The following is a 22,406-nucleotide window of genomic DNA, read 5'->3' on the forward strand; positions in this document are numbered from 1 at the left end:
CTGGAGAGACACTGGCTTTACTCAAGTCCTCAGGCACCTCGCCTGTTCTCCAGGACCTTTCAAAAACCATGGAAAGTGGCCCAGCAATGACTTCTGCCAGCTCACTCAGCACTCTGTGTGCATCCCATCAGTATGTATATGCATGACCAAGGTCATATGGGCACATCTGAATAGAATTGTTCCTAACAAAGATAACATTTACGAACACCTAGATGAACCTCTCTGCCTACCTAGCAGACCTCCTGAGTCCCTAAAGCAAACAGGCACGACATTTAGGCTCTGAGTCAAACTGTGGGCCTGACAACTCAGGTCAGATTCCTGAAACAATCACTTCCAGTTAAGGTATGTAACCGGTCTCTCAGGTATCAGTTCTTATTCCAGCAACATTTATGAGGAAAACCAGAAATGATGAGTTTGCTCCATATCTGGCACATAGCACTGCATACAGGACAAATGGGAATGCAATGATGAACAACAACTGCATCATTTCAGATGGAATTAGTAATATAGTTTCATCTTTAATTTTTGTAATCTATATCTCTTCAGCTGAAAACACTGAAGAAGTCAGCTAGTGCAGGAAGTGCAGTTCCATTGACTCTGATCTCCTTGGAAAACCATCTCTAGAGCATTGACCCAAGGAACAGGCTCACCTCAAGCTTCCTGAGGTGCTGAATTTAAAGCTGGTGCTTGGTGGTGTGGAAGTCACTGCACAGCACCTATCTCTCTCTATCCAAATCTCTGGGATCAGGGACAAAACTTGCCATCTACAGCTTACTGTGTTTAACTAGAGAGTGCCCGTATTGTGTGCTTCAACAAAAGGCTACTGAACTAGAAAAATTTGCTAAATTTGATTATTGGGCCCTCTCATAGTCAGCTCAATGAACTTTAACTATGGAAGGAAAAACCTAGCCAACTCAAACTAAGGCTGACCATTGTTCATGAAGAAATATAGGAAAAGGAAGGAATTCCAGCAAAAGAAATTTAAAATGAGACAGTCAGAAGTGCTGCTATACAAGTGCAGCCTCTAGTGGTCTGTCCAAAAATCATTGAATGCCAAGTAAAAATTATTATATATAAAGGTCTTGGCAAAAACAGCTACATCTCACCCAACACAGCTGATGTTGTGACACTCCACAACAGGAGCATAACCTGTAAGCAAGAAGGCACTATTTCTCATTGATTCTTATGTTTAAAATCTGAATTTGAAAATAAAAACTGCTCCCCCCCCAAAAAAAAAACCAAAAAACCACAGCTAAATCACTATCAGTACAACAATGTGCATACTATTCTACCATCTTTTTCATTCTACATTGCAATTCTGTGAATAGATGAATTTTTAAATGTACATTCAGAACATAGCATTTGTACCTTCTCTTTACTTTGATTTTGATAGTTACTGCCTTCCCTTCAGAGAAACAGATGAAGCTGCACAGGAAATGAAGAAAATCTGAGCCTTTGTGTTGGAGCTGAACCTGTTAGAGTTTCACTGTTAGACAAGGTTCAGATAAGAAATTTGATACAGCTCCCTCCCTCCACTATGTACTTTTTTTTTATTCCTTCTCCACATTCCAGTAAACTCTCCCTATCTTACCCAGTGTATGACTGATGAAAACCTTATCTCTTCCCTTTCCTATTATGCTTACTTTGGGTCTCAGCTGTTAATAGTTCATGCCCCAGGTAAGTCTGAAAACACTCATACTGTATTTCAATTTTCTCGGGATTGAGGAATCATCGGATACCTAAAATTGTATTTTAGGATCTCAGAGCAAGCAGGCAAAGAAGAATTTAGATGAATGTGTGGGTTGTGAGGTGGCATAAATAGAAACCATGATAGGCAAGTTATAATTTGCTTATGAGGCAGAAGAGACATGCAGAATCATACAGCCCGCAAGAACAACACCATGAAAATGTCTTTTGAAACTTTATAATCATAGGCAAGATAATTACACGTGATGTTGTGTCAGTGACAGGAGATCTTAAAGGCCAGTTATAAACAGGAGCCAAAATAATGAAAGCAACTTCAAAGAGCTTTGTGTAAGGGGCTGATAAATAATTCAAAACTTTGGAAGTCTCATCCAAACTTCACAACCACTGTAGCCCAGAAAGCCATGCGTGGTTACATGCAGCCCTACCCCTGATCTGAAAATCCTTCACTCGCCACAGGACTGCGACAGCAACAGCTCACTGCAAATGCCCTCAAAGCAAGAACCTGCAAGGAAGATGAGTTACTATCAGAGATGTACTGACAATAAAGCAAGTAACAACTCACTGACAACCAGGAGAGCTGCTCTTGAGCCTTGGTCCCAAAGGCAATCAAAGGTTCTGTGCAGCAGTAGATCCCTTGAAATTGTGGGATACAAATCCAAATGTGTTTACTTGAGGCACTTCTCTCACGCACTGCTTGTCCCTCAGCCAAATAAGCAGCACTGGTACACACCTTATTTGTTTAAATATATTTATATCAATTTATATAGCGTACACAGTCACATTTCTCTTTTCCCTCCCCACTCAGCTTTAGAGATATAAGCATCAGTATCTTCCTTGATTGATCCCTATAGCTCCTCTTTGTCTCCTGTCTAGGTCCTCAGACCAGCCTCTCTCCCACTTTCAAGCCAATTCCTCCTTAAAATAAACACGACTGATTGGAGTAAAGTAATGCTGGCTATATTCCATCATATATGCTGACATTCTTTCTGCTCCAAAAAGCTTATGTTGTTGGGGAGCAGCTGAGGGAATGTAGCCAGTGTTAAAAATAAGAACTAAAGTGTCCAAGCATCATCATCTGCCTGGGCCTGGACATCTGCTTGTACCACGTGCACAGATTTCCTTTCTGTGGTATCCATCGGCCTTTTTCTATGATAATTTAGCAAGGTTTACCCCACCAAGGAACCCCACAGACTAAAATCAGAACGGCTTTGACTCGTTTCCATAGGTAACGGAAATAATCATTAAAAGACAAAGTTATTGCTTAACAGATCCTCTTTTAGTGTGTGAAATCAATTAAAATAAGTTTCTTTAAGGAAGAGTTTTAATTTTCTAAATGGAAAACAACAGTGTAATTTCTTCAGGTCATGCACAGCTGCTTTTGGAAGGACTGTTTGAAGAAAGACAACAACTTTGAGAACTCATTTAGACTTAACTGCAGATGGCTGAAGTGGGCCATGTTATCCTTGAGGAACAATTAAGGATAAATAGGTCAATAAAGGCAAAAGGGCTCCCTGTTGGTTAAGCTTGCGTAAATATGAAGGCCTGCACAATCCTCTCTTTAGATCTATTAAGTCAGCATTTTTACACCTATTCAGAACTATGATATTGGAATTATACACATTTCCAGTACACTTCAAGAACCATTAATGCCACTGCACAATGCATTGGCACAATCTTACGTGGAATGCTGCGTGTTGTGCCTTACAAACGTGAGTTTATACTTAAATAGGGTGTTAAATACTCTGAACTTAAGACTAGACTAACGAAAGCTCCTGCATGGGGTCCAACATTTTAGTAATTAGCTTTCACAATTTTACAGTGCTCAATTTACCTTGTCTCCTTACCAGATTAAATTTACCACTGGACAGTATGTGTTATGTATATAGAGCCTATGTACTATCCAAATCCTCTAAGCTTTGAAGGTGTAAGTGGGATTTAAAGACTAAAAAGGCTTTGCCTGTAACAGGGCTGAGCTTTAAAACAAGTTTAAGACATTCACAAGGTGGACATCAAATCAAGTGTAAATTGTTCCAAACCCAGTAAAAATTCAGACTTTAAGTAATATCTTGAGCTTTGACCTAATCTTGTCAAACTAGGTATCTGACACAAAAGCTTCAAACTACTACTTAACTTTAAGATGCAACGCTCTTACTTCAGGCGTAAACCTTTCCTTTCTATGTACAGGAACATATGGCTTTTACAACTGTTTGGCAGCTGTGCTCTGAGAAAGGAAGGGCACACACAGCATGACAGATTTTGCTGGAAGTCCTGGGATGTTCTCCCTGATGAATTTGAGGGGCTGCCAAGGTAACAGCAGGGTACAGGTCCCACATCTTCAGCCTGGATTGTAATCTGACAAAGCAGAGAGCACAGAAATGAAGCACAGCTGACAGAAATAAACTCTGAAGCTGCAAAGCTGTTGCTCAGCATGTCAGTGCGAACTGTCAAGGCATCTGGTTTTCGGCACTTCTTACCCACTATGTGGTGACGTTCATCCCTGGCACTCTACAAAACAAAAGGGGTTAACTCTTAGCTAGTGGTGGGCCGCTTGTTTAGTTTGCAGATAAATGAGGAAACACATGTGGTTGCCCTCCCACACTGGCTCTTTGCAAGGTCAGCCTGGACCCCAAGGGACTTACCAGCTCAAAACACAGCGTTACCTCAACATAGCTGCCCCTGCTTCCAGAGCATGGTGGCAGATCTAGGCCAAGGAGACTGGCCAGACTCAGGCTCTGTAAGCTCTGTACTCTCCAGCGTCCCTCACACTGAGAAGGTTTGTTAGCTCCAGCAACACCCATGCCGTGCTGCGGCACGTTCTTCTGGTCCCTACCTAAATCCACCCCGTCACGCTTTGCTGTGCCTGTGCTAGTGAAGTCTTCTCAAATCTAAACCCACTGGAAGGCTTAGCACAGATGTTTCTTTTTCAGTTTTCCAGTGTTATCCCAAACAATGGGGAGCTGGCGTAGTTAACAAGGAAGGGTCTACCTGAAGCTTAGCAAACCCTAACAACTGAGCTTCCAAACTGTCAGACATCCAACACTTGCGGAGGTCATCTTGTTCCGTTTCATTACTTGGACAGGATGGCTCCCTAGCTCCCAACACCAGACGGTAGCACAAACAACAGGATTTCTTAGAAGGCCACATGGTGTTCAAGCACTTGTAAACCATTGGGATCTCAAAGAAGGGGATGTTCTCCCAGGCAGGAAACCGACAGGGACAGCTTTCAAAACAGGAAATTGCTGAACTTGACAAGTTGGCCTGAGCTATGCTCAAGATCATGCAGTAGGACAGAAAGGCATTACAGAGAGAGGCTGTACAAGGCTCTTTCTGAACAGAGAGTAAATAAGTAAAAAAAGCCTGTGTATTTTATTCAATCAGCAGTGTTGGGACTTGAACTAGCCATCAAAACCTGTTCTGAATTTTCTAATCTACACTGTTTCTTATTTCTCTTGAAAGGAACTTTGTATTTAAGACTCACTGTTACACATTTAAAACATCAATTTTCCAATCTCTGGTGACTGCAAGAATTTTAGCTTGCTTTCTTTGTTCAAAGATGAACCTATATGAGCAATGAAGAAAATAATTAAAACTATATCCTTTCATTCTCTCGTACAGTATATTGTTTTCTCATTGCAGTAGAATCTGCTAATTAACCAGAAGCAAAACCATATGTTGAAAAATCCCGTCTTTTTTTTTTTTTTTTTTTTTTTTTCCTTCTGATTAGTCGGCGCTTCATGCTTTGACAGCACCTGGGGCTCTGGAGCGGGGAACACAGTGATCCGCTGCTCTTTCTGCCGCAGGTCACTGCAATTATCTATTAATCTCTTTTGGACCAAGTTCTCATGCTACACCACACATTTGGTAAATTCATATTCCAAGAATGTGTACACACTTAAGTTAATAAAATATGTTTAGAGTGACAGCTGTGATGGATATAAGTAAGTATGAGTAACACTTGCCTTCAGGGTACATCGCAAATCTTAAAAGTGTATTTACTAGGATAAATAGAAAGAGGAAAGAATACTTTCAAAACAGAGGAAAAAAAGAAGAGAATACTGAATGCCCTAAGATGACTTCTTAAAGGTATAGCTGGGAGCAGTTTCAGGACCCTATTGCAAACCTGAATGGAATATTCTTCCTCCACGCTTTGTATATGTGGGATGTAAAAGGTATATCCCACAGGTGCCTTTCTCACTTTGCAATAAGAATGATAGATACTGTGTAGGGAGGTCATAATCTTTTTTACTCAGCTAAGAGGTGAGACAACCTTGATCTGCATGACTTCCTTTTCCTACCCAGCTCAGCAGCAATCCCCAGAGGACTCATCCAGTGAAGTATTAGGAGACATTCTTCTCTGCAGAAGCAGCATCAGACAAGCTACATGGACATTATAAAATTTCGACAAAGCATCTCCAATAGATGCAAGACGTGGCTCGCTGTCCTCTGCTGAAACCCAGTTGAATTTAAAGAGCTCACCTCTTACAGACGCTTCGCTATAGATATGACTTTATTCAGCAACTCCACCAATAAGAACTATTTATTCCTGTAGATCAATACTTATATGCCAAGTATTTGTACCAATTCAACATTTTAGTTGAAAAAGCAAAACTTTCTAGGAAGACTATAAGTACATTACATACTGCCACGGATTCTTCTTTCATCTTGGGTACTATATGTATAAAATAAAAAAATCACTTGACCTAAAAAAAAATCTTTCTAAGAGAACCCCCACCTTTTTAATAAATTTTTTTATTATTATTATTGAAGTACAAGATAAATACTAGCTGCTAAAAGGAAAAACCTGTTTCAGAAGTATTACATGTATACCTTTACAGCATACACCTCATTACCAAAACAGCTGTTATAAAAGGATTAGCTGTAAACTTCCATTATCTATACTACTTATCCTTAATCCATCATTTTTTCCTGATACAGCAGCAATCTTGAAGTACGCAGGGTATACAACTGCTGTCACACACTATGTCAACAACCCGTACTGAATATTTTGAGATTACAAACTATACATTGGCCATTGTATTTTATCCAGCTGTATATAGAACATGAATTTACCTTGCAACATCAACAACACCCACCTGAAGAAGATGGTTCAGCTCTCTGCTTAATTATATATGGCTGCACGAGGGTTAAGTCAGTATCTTAAATTGAGATGAGGTATTCTCTTTCCACTGTCTACTTTCTTAACATCCTCATGTATTAGGCATTTACACATCTGAGCACACGTTGATAGCTCTGCTATTTGCACTATTCTATTCCATGGTCATCTAAGTGGGTAACAGGCAAGTTGCAATAGTTCAATTCCTAAATGCAAGGTGCCCCATGAGACATTTAACTCTTCAGGATTAAAGTTCACCATGAAAAAAACAAAAGAAAGTTTACACAGAAAAAGCTTATGAAACCCAGTGTTTAGATAGTATAGAACAAGAATACAATAAGAGGGGACAAGGTCATGTTTACCTATAAAATTAGAGGGAATAATAAAAGTAGGTTAAGAGGTTTCAGTTTCTCTTCTTTCAACAAAGTCCTAAGCTAGTCTTATTACCAAGACTTCTTTCACTTGGGGACAAATCTGGAAAACCTGATGCCACTGCTAAGATTTACTATACCAGTAAATATTTTATTGCATGAACCCTACTGCAGAGCACAGAAAGGTCCTTTCTTATGAGGCTCTTCATAGCTCCTCACTGTCATTCCCATGAAATACCATTTCCCTTAACATGCGACTTCCCTCAAAATCAGTTTCCAAAGCATCAGCCTTTGAAGGCAAACAGCCTTTGAAATTTTAGCCCTCGAAAACTAAGTTAACAGCAAAAATCCTGTCTTACGACACCTTTAATAGCACTAGGAATATCACAGTTCAAAGAAAATTATAATACTGCCCATCTTTGGGGTACAGGCAGTCAACAATTTCCCATTAGCAAAACATATTTGATAAGAGGACATATGCTGATGTCCAGCCAGTGGCATTTCTGCAGTTTGTTATTTCTATAAACCTGCACAAGAGCTTATAAACACAATTTTACACAGTAAGCTCATAACACTCCTAGTGAAGATGTGTCGTGGTTTGGCCTCAGCCAGCAACAAAGAACCACACAGCCACTCGCTCCACTCCCACAGCCGTGGGGAAAAAAAAAAAAATATCATCAGGGCAAAACTCGTGGGTTAAAATAGTGCAATTTAACAGAACAGCAAAAGGGAAGATGAAAACAACACAGTAACACCGATAAAGGGATATGAAGACGCGGTTACAGTACTGCCGTGAAGTGCACCGACCGGACCCGCACCGCCACAGCAGTGGCGACTGCTCTCCTCTCCCTGGCTAGCGCCTCTTATAGCCCGGGCATGGGACACATAGGATGGAATACCCGCCCTCTGCCGGCTCCTTGAGGAAATTAACCCCATCCCTGCCGGAACCAGGACAAGATGTCAGGGATGTCTTCAGCCCTTTAAGATTATAGCAATTCTCAGGCACAAAAAGGTCCCAGTTTTACCGGTATCTTAAGAGTGGCATTATTTTTACAAGGTTGAAAATGAAATGTTATCACCCTAATATCTAAAATATTGTTATATTCACAATAGTTAATACCTTACTTTTCACATCTAGCCAGCTGGGCTGTCTCCTTGGATTACACAGAACAGTGATCTCTTTCTAAAGAATGAGAAATTAAAGAAAGAAGAAAATCCTACAAGAACAGCCAGACTTAAGTAATGGCCACTTCTGGCTCAATACGCATAGACTAGGGTAGGGAAAACAAACAGAAAAATCTCCAGAAAATCTGCTCCCAGACTTTCAATCAGTAAAAATGTGCTCCTGCCAAACTGGTGCTCTGGGATGTGCTCAGTGGTGTCCCCCTCCAGCACCAGATGCTGTTTGTTCTGATCAGAATTTCCCACATAACCCCACTCTGTGCAGAAGTTCAATGGCCACCATGAAGCACACCACCAAGGACTTTCAAAAGGAGGAGCAGATGTGAATTTAGAACATAATTATTTGTAATAACAGTATTCAAGAAAGATACTATCAAGGGACACTTAGCACCACATAGTTTAACCAACACAGTGATAAATGAAAAAATGAAGTTGTCTGTCAGTGTCGCAGTTCCTCTCCCTGATAAATTAGGGATTAACAAGTACAACCAGAAGGACACGTCACAGTACTGTGCTGTGTAGAACCAGTATTCCCTCACAGGGAGTAGGTCCTACAAAATAATTAAGGGGAAAGCTCTTTACAAGAACACTGCTGTTTCTCTTCAGTTTCTACAGTAAACAAAAGCACACATATGCATGAGGGACATCTGCCCCAATTAGTTCCAAACATGAATTGAGCATGGTCCATGCTGAGTTGCACTGAATGCCATCAGTGAAAAGAACATGAAATACAGCTTGAGATCAACATTTAATCAATGTTCCACAACCTGTGTTTCTATGAGTTTTCAATCTGGGATAGCCATATAGCCCAATTTGGGAAAGACATAAAGAAGATTTCTTGATTCATACAATCATTCAGGTTTGAAGGGATCTCAGGAGGCTTCTAGTCCAACTCCTGCTCAAAGCGTAGTCAACTTCACATTCAGATCAAGTTGCTCATGGCTTTGTATGCCCAAGTCAAAAAAAACCTTCATAAAAAGACTTCATAGCCTCTCTTGGCAGCATGTCTCAATGCTTTATTATCCTCCCAGTGACAATTTTTTTTCCCCTTACATCCAGGCCAAAACCTCTCTGTTCCCATTCCCATCCTGGGCCTTTCCGTCCCCACCACCCATCTCTGTCAGGAGACTGCTGCTCCTTCGATCAGTAGAGACAGTGGCTGTTGGGCCTCGGCAGTCTTTCATCCCCCAGATGAGTAAGCCTGGCTCCTGTAGCCTCTCCTCACACATCAGCTCCAGCCCTGGCCATTGTGGGACCCCCGCTGGACTCATGCTGGTTTGTGAACCTCCACCCTGTGGTAGCTCAGAGCCAGGCCTACACTGCAGGTGGGGTCTGGAGAGAGCCGGCAAGGGCATGGCTGCCGTCACCCTCTCCAGGCCATGCTCCTGCTGGTGCAGCCCCAGGGCTGACAGCCTTCACTGCTGCCACGGCACCTTGCTGGCTCACATTTAGCCTGCTGCCCACCAGTGCCCCAACGTCCTTTTCAGAAGAACAGTCCTGCAGCCAGTTAGTTGCAAGCCTGTACTCTTGCAGGAGGTCAGCCCACCCCAGTTACAGGATTTGGCATTTGTCATTGCTGAATTTCATGACATTCCTGTCAGCCCATACCTCCTACCCATCTACGTTCCTCTGAATGGTAGTCCTTCCCTCAAGTGTACTGACTGGTCCACCACTTTCTCATCTACAAACTTGATGAGCGTGCACTCATGAGGATGTCAGGCAGCAGAGATATGTTCCCTGGGGAACTCCGTCTCCAAGTAGAGCATGAGCATGAACCATCACTGAACTTGATGATCCAAGCAGCTTCTCACCCACCCAGCAGCACACCTGTCAAGACGTAACAACTCAAAGTGGATACAAGGGTGCTGAGGGAGACTTTGTTGAAAGTCTTACTTAAGGTGAGGTAGGAGACATGCACAGCTTCCTCTCATTCATGCATCCAGTAATTTCATCATAGAAAAAGGTTGGTCCAGCACAGTTTACTGTTCAATCCATGCTGGCTATTCCCCATCAGTTTCTTCTTTCTTGTGCCCACAAACGTGTTTTAAGAGGACTCACTCCATAATATTCTCACAGACCAATGCGAGGCTGACCAGCCTGTAGCACTCCGGATCATTACTCTTGCCCTTTCTGAAGGCGAATGCAGTATTTGTCTTTCTCCAGTCATCACAGTCCATCTCTGATCTCAAAAACCTTTCAAAGATGAAGAACAGCAGGCTTGCTATGACATTGGCCAGCCTCCTCACCACTCTCAATGTACCTTATCTTAGCCCAAAGACTATATTTGGGTCAAGATTTCTCAAGAGATCCTTGACTTGATCCTCACCCATTGCTAGTCATTCTTTTCCTTGAGCCCTCTCTCTAAACACAGTCTTGGGAGACAGTGTCAGGGAAGACTGAAGCAAAGAATTCAAGTGCCTCAGTCTCACCTGTGTTGGCTGCTACTAATCTAACCTAGCCCATTCAGCACAGGTCCACATTTTCTTTGTTTATTCCTGTACTGCTAAAGCAACGGAAGGTTTTTTGGATGGGCCCTGATGTCCCTTACTCCTCGACCCTCAGCTCTAGGTGTTCTTTGACTTTCCTGAAACTGTCCCTACATGTTTGGGCAATGTTTCCATATTTCTTCTTTGTAGTCGGTCCCTGATTTTACTTCCTGTATGGTCTCTTTGTACTCCAGCTCAGTCACAAGTTCCCTGTTAAGCCAGGTCAGTCTCCTGTTGTGTCTATTAATTTTCCAGGACATACCATTCTTGTGCTTGGAGGATGCTGTCCTTAAAAACTTGCCAGCTTCCCTCAGCACATTTACTCTTCAGAGTTGCCATTGAATCCCACCTGCCAGTTCCCTGAATAAGCCCAAAGTTTGGTCTTTTGAAGTCTAGGGTCTGTACTTTGCTCTGTGACTTTCCTTCCTTACCTCTATCAGGATCTTGAACCCCACTACTTCATTCCCTAGCAGTTCTTCAACCAAATCACAACTTTTAATCGAGCAGCCCACTGATAAAAGCCCCCTCTAAGATAGCCAGAATTAATTGCTGGGCCAGCTTAGCACCCTCAGTCCAAGTTTTGTAAGCGCTGCAAAGACTGTACGTTCAGCTGAGTCAGGGAAAGAAAGCACAAGTAGTTAGGACAAACTGTTGTACATACTATTGAGTGTCCTTTAATACTGAGTAACATCCTGAGTAGCATCCAGGAACGAGCATATTCTGCCAAAATTATACATGTTTTCAATTAAAGCACAGAACATTGCACTTTAAGATACAGCAAAGATAAGAAACAAGAGGACAATGTCCATCACAGAATCTGCATCCATACATACCAGGAAGTAATTTTCTGATGAAATATAAATAGCACTATGTAATTTATCTAACAACTACGTTAGGCAGCTGTCACTAATCAACACTTATTGACACTGCACTATAAGCAGCATTTTTCTTTTCTTTAATTAAATACCAAGCCTGACCTTTATACCATCATGTAAGTGACCGAGTGTGAAAAATCACTTCGCAGATAAAAAGTTATTTTCTCCTAGACAGGTGCTCACCTTGGGATGCTCGTCAGGTAGGTCAGGACGTTTTGAAATTCCTTCTCGGGGATCTCACTGAAAGCTGGATAGTCTGGAAAGGTGATAACAGGGCATCCATCTCCCCCCCTTCCACCTACAAAAGAAACAAGCAGCAGGCACGTTTACATGCAAGTCTCTACCCAGCCTGCAATTTCCCAGTAATTAAAACTACTGTTTCTTTCTTTCTTTTTTTTTTTTTTTTGGTGCAGGGCTCAGAGTGGACACTTTATTCTGAACAGTCTAGTCTCCTCCTCAAAGCTTAAGAATTTTTATAGGAAGAAACTTGGTACACCACATTTTTTCTGTACGTGTCTTTGCTCATGTGAACAGTTTTGACACCAGATGGCAGTGCATCTTTCTTTTGATAAATGTCAAATATGTAAATATAACCTATTTGAAGAAATGAATTGATTTAGAGAAAAAAAAAAAGTTAATTCAGAATTAAGTAGGCAAATCTTGAACTGAACTCAACCTTCTTACCAGTTTGAACTCATTCCAACAACACCCCTCTCCCTTCAGCTAGCTACTCTGCTTCCAGGACAGTCTAAAGAAGTGGCAGAACATTAAAAGAACTGGGGAAAGGTGTTTCAAATGACATTTCCTGTCCAACTTCTCAGATTGTCTACAAAAGGTAAAGCAGAGCCCAACACCTACGCTGCAGTATGGCTGCTGATGAGCCAGATACCATCTGTATCTTTTTTGGCATTTGCACCACTGGGTAGAATTCACAAATGCAACACTTTAAGAAGTGCTCCGCACACATTCTTATCTCCAAAATGTATTTTCTTTTTTAAGGCAATGTTAATATTTCATGTCTTATGCAATAATATTTTCATAAAGATAGGCTGGACAAAGGGCTAGTTGAGCCCTAGCAAGTGCATGAAATTAACAGTTAGGGGTGGCAAGGAGCCATTGCTGGAAAGTTATCTTCGCTTTACAGTTCAAAAAGAGAAGAAAAACAGCCAAAAATTACTGTGGCAAAATTAAAAGGATTTTTTTCCTGCCCTGAAATCTGACAACTGTGCAGAAGTCAGCTGTAAACTGTATTAACAACACTGTCTGGTCTGTGACAGCAACAGTGATTTGTGAAAATTATAATGTGCAATTACCCACTTCAAGTGCCTTTACATCTAACCTCACGAGAAAGAGAAGAGAAATATTTGAGCTCAGATTCATTTGATAAAAGAAACCGCCATCTCCCTCCAAAACCGCATGTAATTAGAAGAGCTCAAATAGTATCCTTATGTTAATCTGTGGTGAATCTGACTTCAATCTATTCGCTTACAGGCAATACGGTGCTACCACTGTGTAGCTTTAGAAATCAAACTACATCAGAAAATAATGTGTTCTGGATCCACTTAAACAACAACAAATGAAATTATTATGCAAATAACACAAGTCTGAAAACATAACCTTTATCCAAATACTGTAATGTTAAGTCAATGTGTTAATTTTAGCTATATAAATGTTCATAACACAAATATAAGTTAAGACCAATATTGATTCTATTATTTTTTGTTCTACCCAGGCTCTAAAGACCAAAACGTCTTCCTCCCCCATTAAAAACATTTTTCAAGCATGACAATAATTATTTCTGTTGCTCACGAGGTGTTCTGCTCTCTCTAGAATATCTATTTTTAGGTACAATTATACATTATTTGCAGTATCCTGCTTGGTTACTTGCTTTGTTCTACTTAAATTCTATAAATAGGACATATGAAACAAAAGAAGAACAATACGCTTGTAGGAGATGTCCTAAAAGCAGAAGCCCGGACTATGACCTTCAGGAAGTTCCCAGACCACCACCAATTGTCAAGGGCAAATAGAGTCATCCTGCCTTGACGCTGCCTATTAATTTTCAGTTTCTAGTACACTCATCCCTGGTTCTCTCCGGCGGAGACCACTCTGCCCTGCCATGTGCTGTTAGAAGATTGCTGTTCACCGTTTATCTTTTTCTCCAGCATTTCCCAGCCGGGACACTAAAGCACACATATACCTTCAAACGCTGCTCAAGTGCTTTTTCTTACCAGGACTTTGCTGCTGAAAAGAGGTTTAGGGCAGAGTGAACTGAAGTGCTATACATAATAAATTGTATAAAATTTCAGCTTTAACATTGCTGTCCTATACAAGTTGCTTTCCGTATCACAGTTTTAAATACATGGCCATCAATGGGAGATGGGCCACTGGGCAAAGCAGCCACTACCTACAAATGAGTGTTTGTCACTGCAAGCTACAAAAAGGGTGTGGGAAATATAACAAAGTCAAAATTCTACATTTGAATTGTGGTTGTGTTAAATAGGAGTAAAAGTAGGAGGCGAGTTCACTTTTTAAAGTGTCCTTTATTTCATAATGAACCTCATGCAGCAAGGAATGATTTTTTCCTTTATTCAGAATCACTTTTTCTTGCTTTATCTCTGCAAAAGCAGCATTACACAGTTTATTCCTAAATTACCTGTGTAAAATGGGATTTTCTTCCCTTCTCCCAGAAGTAAATCAAGCTACAGAATTTAGAGGGAAGAGATAAAATAGAAACTGGAGTTTGGGAAGCTAGGTTGGCATTTGTCGTTGTTGGCTTTGTTTTTAGTGAGAGGGAAAGCATGTGAGTGACAAAATGCACAATTTTACTTCTCTCATCCTTCTTGAAACACAGGTTTAAGGCAAAACTTTAACACACCTTATTAAAACCAATTCACCCAATTACAAAAAAAAACCCCATGAAAACTTAGATGAACTCTATGAGTGCTACAACTCATGAAAATAATTCAATTTGTACACAGCAATTTTTAAAATGAGCAACTGAGATTTTAATCACCATCCAAAAAATAGTGATTTGCTGGGCAAGTTCTTTCTATTCCTATTTCTAGGCTTAAACATGGACTTACACAATTGGATTTTAACAGTTTTATGTTTTCCTAAGACAACCAAGAATCTCTTTGAGTATTGAGAGCATTTCCTTAGTCTAATGCTAGTCTTCTTTAAAAAAAAAGAAAAAAAAAAAGAAAAATAAAAAAAAGCAGTCCTTAAGCCAGTGCGGTCAGTCCAGACATCTTTTACCTGAAATAATAGAATAGTTTGGGTTGGAAGAGACCTTTAAAGGTCATCTAGTCCAAACCCCCTGCAATGAGCGGGAACACCTTCAACTAGATCAAGTTGCTCAGAGCCCCATCCAACCCGACCTTGAATGTTTCCAGGGATGGGGCATCTACCACCTCTCTGGGCAACCTGTTCCAGGGTCTCACCACCCTCATTGTAAAAAAAGTCTTCCTTATATTTAATGTGAATCTAGCCCCTTTTAATTTAAAACCATTACCCCTTGTCCTAACGCAAGAGATCCTACTAAGAAGTCTGTCCCCACCTTTTTTATAAGACCCCTTTAAGTATTGAAAGGCCACAATAAGGTATCCCCAGGGCCTTCTCTTCTCCAGGCTGAACAACCCCATGACTAGGGGATGAAATGATTCCAAAGAATTACTTGAGACCTGTCTCATAACATGCAGCCGTAAGGAACATTCTCCAGATGAGAGGATTATTACTTTTCAGTCTAAAAATGGAAACACCATATAAGTAAAGAGCACTGAAGTGTATGTCAGCAATTAAAAAAAAAAATAAAACCACACCACTTCAAATTAAGTAGATCTGCTTCCACCCTATTTCCGTGATCCTTCATTAAAGCAAAACTTTGTTATTAACTCATTCATCTCTGACCTTGGCAACCTATTCGACTGAAACTTCTTTAACAGATTTAGTAACAAAGAAAATACAAATTGCCTCTCTAAAATGGAAATTTTTCAGTGGATAAATCTCTACAATTCTAGTAAACCTCCAGTTTGGTGGAGCTCTACTAAATAGATCTACATGCCTTAGTCTAAGGCCAGTTTTTACAACAGCGACAGCCCTGCGTTTTGGAGAAATACGCATTTTAAAAATACCTGTTAAATTGCATTAGCTCCACAGGTTAGGTAGCAAAATTACTTAACTGTGCTTAGGAAATAGCATTTTGTGTTCCTGACTTCTGTATGCAATTATTTAAACAATAGCACCAACCATTAAAATTATATGGACCCAGAGCATCGTGATCTCATGTACGAAAGGAGTGGAAAAGTGATCCCTGGAAAACTAGCTGTGCTACTGTGAGACGGGACTGGCAAAGTTTACCTTAAGTCTAGGTAACTTAGCATTTATTCTTTATATTCTGCTACATCTAACTTTTCCCATCACAGCTGAAATCTCTTTTGGGTTTGGTTATTTTTATTAAGCAGGTAGGGTGATAGAGAAGTGCCACGCCAAAGAAATTGCAGCACTGTTTTATACAGATGCTAATAAAGAGACATATTAATGACTTGCTAGCTAAAACCAACCTCAAATAAGAAATAATTAATATTCTTTTAAATTTAAAATAGCATTGACAGAGAAAATTACAAAAACTACGAATTGTGCAGCTGCCAACACATGCTCGTGTGCACATACACATAAAGAAAAGTGTAATTCCCCACAACCCTGTAAAATTCATTCTAGGTTTTTTGGTAGGGCCAGCAAAATTGGGGAGCCACAACGGAGATTGCTCAGTCTTCCAGGAAAGAAGAGCAGGAGAGTACTTTGTAATGTTGCCCTAGTTATTCTGCTCCTGTTTACATAAGAAAAGGTAATCTCAAAAGCCCCTCTGCCTAACCCCACAAAAAGGAAGCAAAGTAGTTGGATATAATTAGATGATGACGGAGCAAAGAGGTGGGTCTTCTAGCCTGAATCTACAATGCAAATGAAATTATATCCGGACTATAAGAAAAAAATATGATCTCTATGTTGTTCAATATGCACACACAAGATTCAAAAGCATCATCATTGTTAAAACCTAGCTCAAGTAGAATTAAACTTGCTTGCAGTCATGTCAAAAGTGAGGTCCTCGTGTGAATCAGAGAAAGGTTTAGTACAGATTTTGCTTTACTGTTGTGGTAGTTCAGCTGTTATGCTTGTATGATTCTGATAAAGAATTTTTCCTTTCTACATGCAAAATATACTTAACTGCAGTACTCCGAGCATTTGAAATTACACATAGGCTTCAATGAGGTAGTGGATAAAAGCTTCACTGCATATCCTTTGCAAGGAAAAACAGAATCAAGACAAATTTATTAAAATAGTTGTTCCTTGAAATGAGAGAGAAGTTTTACTTGTATAACTCCTGCTCTGGCGGCGGGGGTGGACTAGATGATCTCCAGAGGTCCCTTCCAACCCTGACCATTCTGTGATTCTGTAACTTCACAAGCTGCATTTTGCCTAGGCTGATCAGCAGCAAGTATACTGGCTTAGAAATCAGATTGCAAAAACTAAATTTGTACCTGAATGTATTTGAGCCAAGGATTCAATTTTTCCTTTCCCTTTTTCTTTAATACCCTCTTTAAAAAACAAAATCTCTACACACTGCGGGTCTAGCACAATGAATATAAGACAGCAGTTAAGCCTACACCTGCACAAGACAGAAACTGGTAATACCTCTTCCACTGTCAATATGCAACATATACATTGACCATGTCATATTGGCAACAAAAATCAAGTTGGTATTTTTAACTAACTGACCCAATGTATGTTGTACGGGATCCACCCAGAAGTTCTCAAACACAATTTTACAACCAGACTCAGCACCCACGGATACTTCAAAAGGAACAGTTTAACCAGTGAGGTATTTTCACATCATTTACACAGAGGAGAGCAAGAGCACAGCCACGGAAATAAAGTTACGGAAAGTGAGGAGAAGCTTATTGTTTAGAATGATAATTTAAAGGGCCAAAGATATAAGCATTTTGAAAGCTAGTACCAATGCTAACTTTTTCAACTGCAGGAAAAAGCTATGAATCGATGGGCAAAAATGCAAGTAGCATGAACCCACATTTGTATTTCCTTTAATGGAAATACTATGCATTGAACAACTTCAAACAAAAAGAGGCATTCGAAGGAAAGTGAGTTGAAATAATTGATTCAGTACTTATGGTGGCCAAGAGTCTCATTTGCACATCACATAGTTTGTACAATTTAAGATGCGTATAAACATACACACCTGTCTGTATGCTCTGCTTCATCTACATTTATTTTAACATATCTGCATATAGCAATGGCAAATAGCTGCAAAGTTGGGCATGAAAGTCACATAGCAACTTTCCAATTAAGGAAAGGGAAAAGAGAATACTTATATAAGAAAATATAAATGTGAATGAAAGACTGTAAGGAATGCATTTTCCAGAGACTTTTAAATGGACCTTCCAACGCCCTTTGTGAGGATTAAAAAAAAAAAAGGCAGAATACCCTTCGCGATGCAGAAGAAAGAGTGGTTGCACAAATACTAACTAGAGGAAGAAAACTGACAGGTGAAACAGTGAAACATGCAGAGAGGATGTTTAATACAGCTTAGCAACAACAAAAAAGAGTAACGACAGCTCTTGCAAAGATAAGGACCTTGTTCCACAGAAAGAACAAACTCCAAGGGAAAAAGTAAACAGCTGGGTAAGAGGTAAAATATTAACTTTGAAGTTTATAAACTTGTTACGTGAATGATTGACTAAAAACCTCATCCATAGCTTGTCCCGCCATTAGATTTAAGCTGAACACACAACTGCTGTATGACTGCTGAGCAAGAGCTAGAGTCTTCAGCATCTGTAGGAGCAGCTAGCACCTTGATCTCATTGCACTTTGCTATATTGACTGAAAAATGGAAGCATTAATATAAGGTTTTGCTTTGTTTTGTTTCATTTCAAGCCTAATTTCGATGTCCGTGTAGCATTTCCGTTATAATCTAGCAGAATGAGGGACGCAAATTACTTTGTACCTGCAGAGGAAAAGAGACCAAGAGAAAGAAATGACCCTAATTTAGACCAAAACACAGAAGTAGCTAGGGAATGGCTACAGCCTTTAGCCACAGAAGCAGCCTAGGTTTCATTCACTATTCAAGCAAGCATCCCACGAGACCTAGATACATCCTATTAGAGAAACTAAAGTGATTCTCAAGTATATGTCGCATTGCTGTTAAAAAGCCAAAAACTAAAAACGGAAATGCATCTAAGACATTACGCAATTCATCATACCCACAAAGATGCTATCTACCAAAAGTATTCATAATCTATGGACTTTCATTGTAATGAGTTTTATGCCATGTCCTAAGATTCTATTTCCAAGGCAATTTAGTAATAAGCAAAAAAGTCCCCTTCACACACGCTGTGGATGTCTTAAGTGACATTCCAGCAAAGCCACTCGTAAGCACAACTGCAAGAACAAATTGTACATAAATTGAGTATCAAAATATTAGGTCTGTTCCTTTGTTCACAAAAGTTGTAACACCACTATTTGGTACAGCACAGAAAATTAACCATCAGTGTCCTGCAGGAGAATATTAGGATAAAAGAACTGAAGTCCGAAGTGACAGGAAAATGCCTAACAGTCGAATTGCCCAAGAATAATAAAATACAACAGAGAATACAGTCACAGTAATGCAGCTGGCCTACTATTTCAAGCAAACAAAACAGACTTCTAATAGACATGAGGGTGAATAAGTAGAAGAAAACAGAATGATGAACGTATGCTCTTGCTAAGCTCCACTGCACAGTGGATGTAATGAGTGCTGAAGATGCTTGTGGCTGTGCGAACTCAACAATCTTAAGACATGAACAACCTCCATTTGGATTCAATGAGATTTTTATTCATCTGCAGTAGTCACCAGTTTTCCCCTCACTTCAGAGGGGCAAAATGTTTCTTACAGTTTCCTAGATAGGCTAATTCTTGCATAACATTTTTATGAGCCATTTTCTGCCCCTGGATAAGAAGGAAGAGCTTGGAAAGTCAAAAAAATAAACTGCCAGAAAAGAACTGTAGATTAAACACCATCATCTCAAATGCAGCATGAACAGCAAGCCTCATAAACAAAATAATCTTATTTACAAGTCCTACCACCACCCCGTGGAAAACCCAGTCACTACCGCAGACCCACACTTAGTTTACAGCTTGTGTGGCAGGAATAGATCACAATTAATGGTTAATTATGAGTACAACAAGATTCAGTGTCTCTTGATCTGACGCAGGGATGGATTGAAAGGAAGAGGGGACAGACATAAAGCTCAGCTTCAGCCTAGAGAGGTAGATTCGCCTTACGCTGAAGGAGGCAGGGCAGCTCTGCAAACCCACTGATGCTCTCCCTCTCTGTGAATTGGAGGGAGGCCAGGGCAGGGCAATAACTCCAGCAAGTTCACTGCTGCACACCTGCAAGAGCTTTACAGGCAAGAGGACAGGGAAATAATCCCAGAAGCTTATCAGACACCTGCCATACAGGTGATCGATCAGTGAGCAAAGGCACTATCTCACTTTACCCATTGGCAGCCAGCCGTGGTTCCAGCATCGAGATGGACCAAGCCCAGCAACCAACACCTGCATGGCAGATAAACACAGGCCCCCATCACTTACCTGACACAGGTTATCCAAGGGCAAAGACACTCTGTGCTGTGTGAACATTGGCTGTGCTGCTTTTAGAGACAGCTTTATGCCTGAAAACAGGTTCCTTTACAAAAGGCAGGTGGTGATGCCAAGCCAAAAACCCTGTCCAGAACTTGGTGCTACACAAACCTGACCCCTCATGCTGAAGCTGTGGGGGAACGTGGTACTGTGGTGCTCGCTTGGACACTACTTTGGTCAAGTCCAAGGTGTCAGCTTGGGCTTCAGTATCGAACCCAACAGCAGAACCAGCGGCAGCTTAGCATGTTGGTTGAGGACCGCGAGATCACAGCAACCACCAACACATCCACACAGTTCTCTCCAGCTGTCCATGAGGGCTCAGTTAGCTCAGAGAGTTCTAGGTCTGTGTTTGAGCACTGTCTTAGCTCTAAGCACTGGGGAGCTCAACGTAAGTACCCACAGCTCCCTTAGCACTGACAACAGGAGACTACATGCTCCTGTACCAGGCTCATCTGCACTTCCTTATTTATTTATGCCTGTTTTTTCTTTTGTCCTACCCTCAATTCCATCCCATTATCCTGGATATTGGAAAATTAACTATAAAATTCCTATTGTATTTTTTTTTTAAAAAAAATTCATTTCATTAATCCATAATCCAAGTCTTGGTAGTCTGTATTTTGAGTTGCTCATAAAATATTAATTTCTCCTCTATGAGACCTCAAAAACTACGAAAGCATGACAGGCCTAACCACACGCCTGAGCAATAACTGTAGAAGGGAACCCCATAGTCTTACCTGACAGGTAAGCAAATTGTTTCTTTAACTGATCCTGAATATCTGCAGCATAGAGGGGAATGATATCCTGATGCATGATTTCATCTGTGGAGGAAACAAAAAAAATTTGCATTGCAAAGTCATTTTATGTAAAATTTCACAGCAGACATCAAAAAAATCATGCCTAGAACACAAACACCCAGAAAACTATCCAAGTTTTGAAAAATACAGGAAAATGTCTTTCAGGTGTCTGCCAAGGGCAAACTTTTCTTTGAACAGCATATTGATAAAAGAGTAAAGTAATGTGGATTTGCTGACACTCAGAAGCAGTACAGGATCACTGAATCAAACACTGTAGAACTAATATCCCTCAGGAATGATGTTAAATAGTGGGGTTTTTACATATCAAATTCTATTTTTATTAAAACCTTCTCAACTCACACAAAGAAGAGAAACTTATGATCCCTCTAGCCTGTTGTCTAGTGTTCAAATACTCCAAGGCAACAGCGTTCAATAAGGTATGTAGAACAGGCTTGAAAGGACATCCTCACACTAAACACACACATTCACAGCTCTGATGTGAAAAGCACTGCTTAATCTTTTATCTCAGCCCTTCAACTTTAGCTTAATGACAAACATACTGCTTTCCCAAGTCTTAATTTTCTGCCACGGTGTTTGATCAGAGGTGCTTCCCGCAGCGTTTTTCCAGAGGTCAAGCAGAAACCCAAGTTTTGCTGACCACAATGAAGACCGCATGACAGAGTTGCCTCATTCATTAAACTATGATCTCTTTTTTTTTTTTTTTACAAGTAAACAAAAATCTTTACTCTTTTGCAATTTCTAAAAATCAATTATCCTCCATTTTTAACCTCATTGAAAAGCAGTGAAGGAATAACCTAGAGATTTTATTATTTGGTTTTGAACATTTCTTTTAATCTGGCATTGTATAAAGACATTTTGTTTTTAATATACGTTGAAATGCCATTAAGATAGACCCAAATCTGACACTCAGAACTGTGAACATTCACAGGAAAAGTAAGCAAAAACCCAAAAGTGATGTAAGGATAAGTGTCATCTGCCTTGAAGTACCAGCTGATCAAACAGAAGTGGAGCTCTGGCCCTCAAGGAAGGGACTTGCTATTACTGAGATCTTTCAAATGTGAGATCTTGAGGGGAGAGCTGCTCACTTTTGTAAGTGATTCTTATGTGTGCAAAATTCTGAGAACTGCAATTATTTGAGAACAGCCCCTACTCCCCACCCCCCCACC

General features: G+C 40.3%; 1 protein-coding gene across 1 annotated transcript in view; it reads right to left on the bottom strand.

Moving 5' to 3' along the window:
- The window catches only part of MCF2L (MCF.2 cell line derived transforming sequence-like), a 91,534-nt gene that overhangs the window by 47,720 nt on the left and 21,408 nt on the right, over positions 1–22,406 (bottom strand). The window contains exons 2-3 of the mRNA XM_009892133.1: positions 21,160–21,243; positions 11,918–12,032 (exon numbers count right to left, since the gene is read on the bottom strand). Of these exons, the coding sequence (XP_009890435.1) occupies positions 11,918–12,032; positions 21,160–21,243 (199 nt within the window). The remainder of the gene's footprint in view (positions 1–11,917; positions 12,033–21,159; positions 21,244–22,406) is intronic.

Source organism: Charadrius vociferus, unplaced genomic scaffold (genome assembly GCF_000708025.1).
Source record: "Charadrius vociferus isolate BGI_N301 unplaced genomic scaffold, ASM70802v2 scaffold218, whole genome shotgun sequence".
Lineage (NCBI taxonomy): Eukaryota > Metazoa > Chordata > Aves > Charadriiformes > Charadriidae > Charadrius > Charadrius vociferus.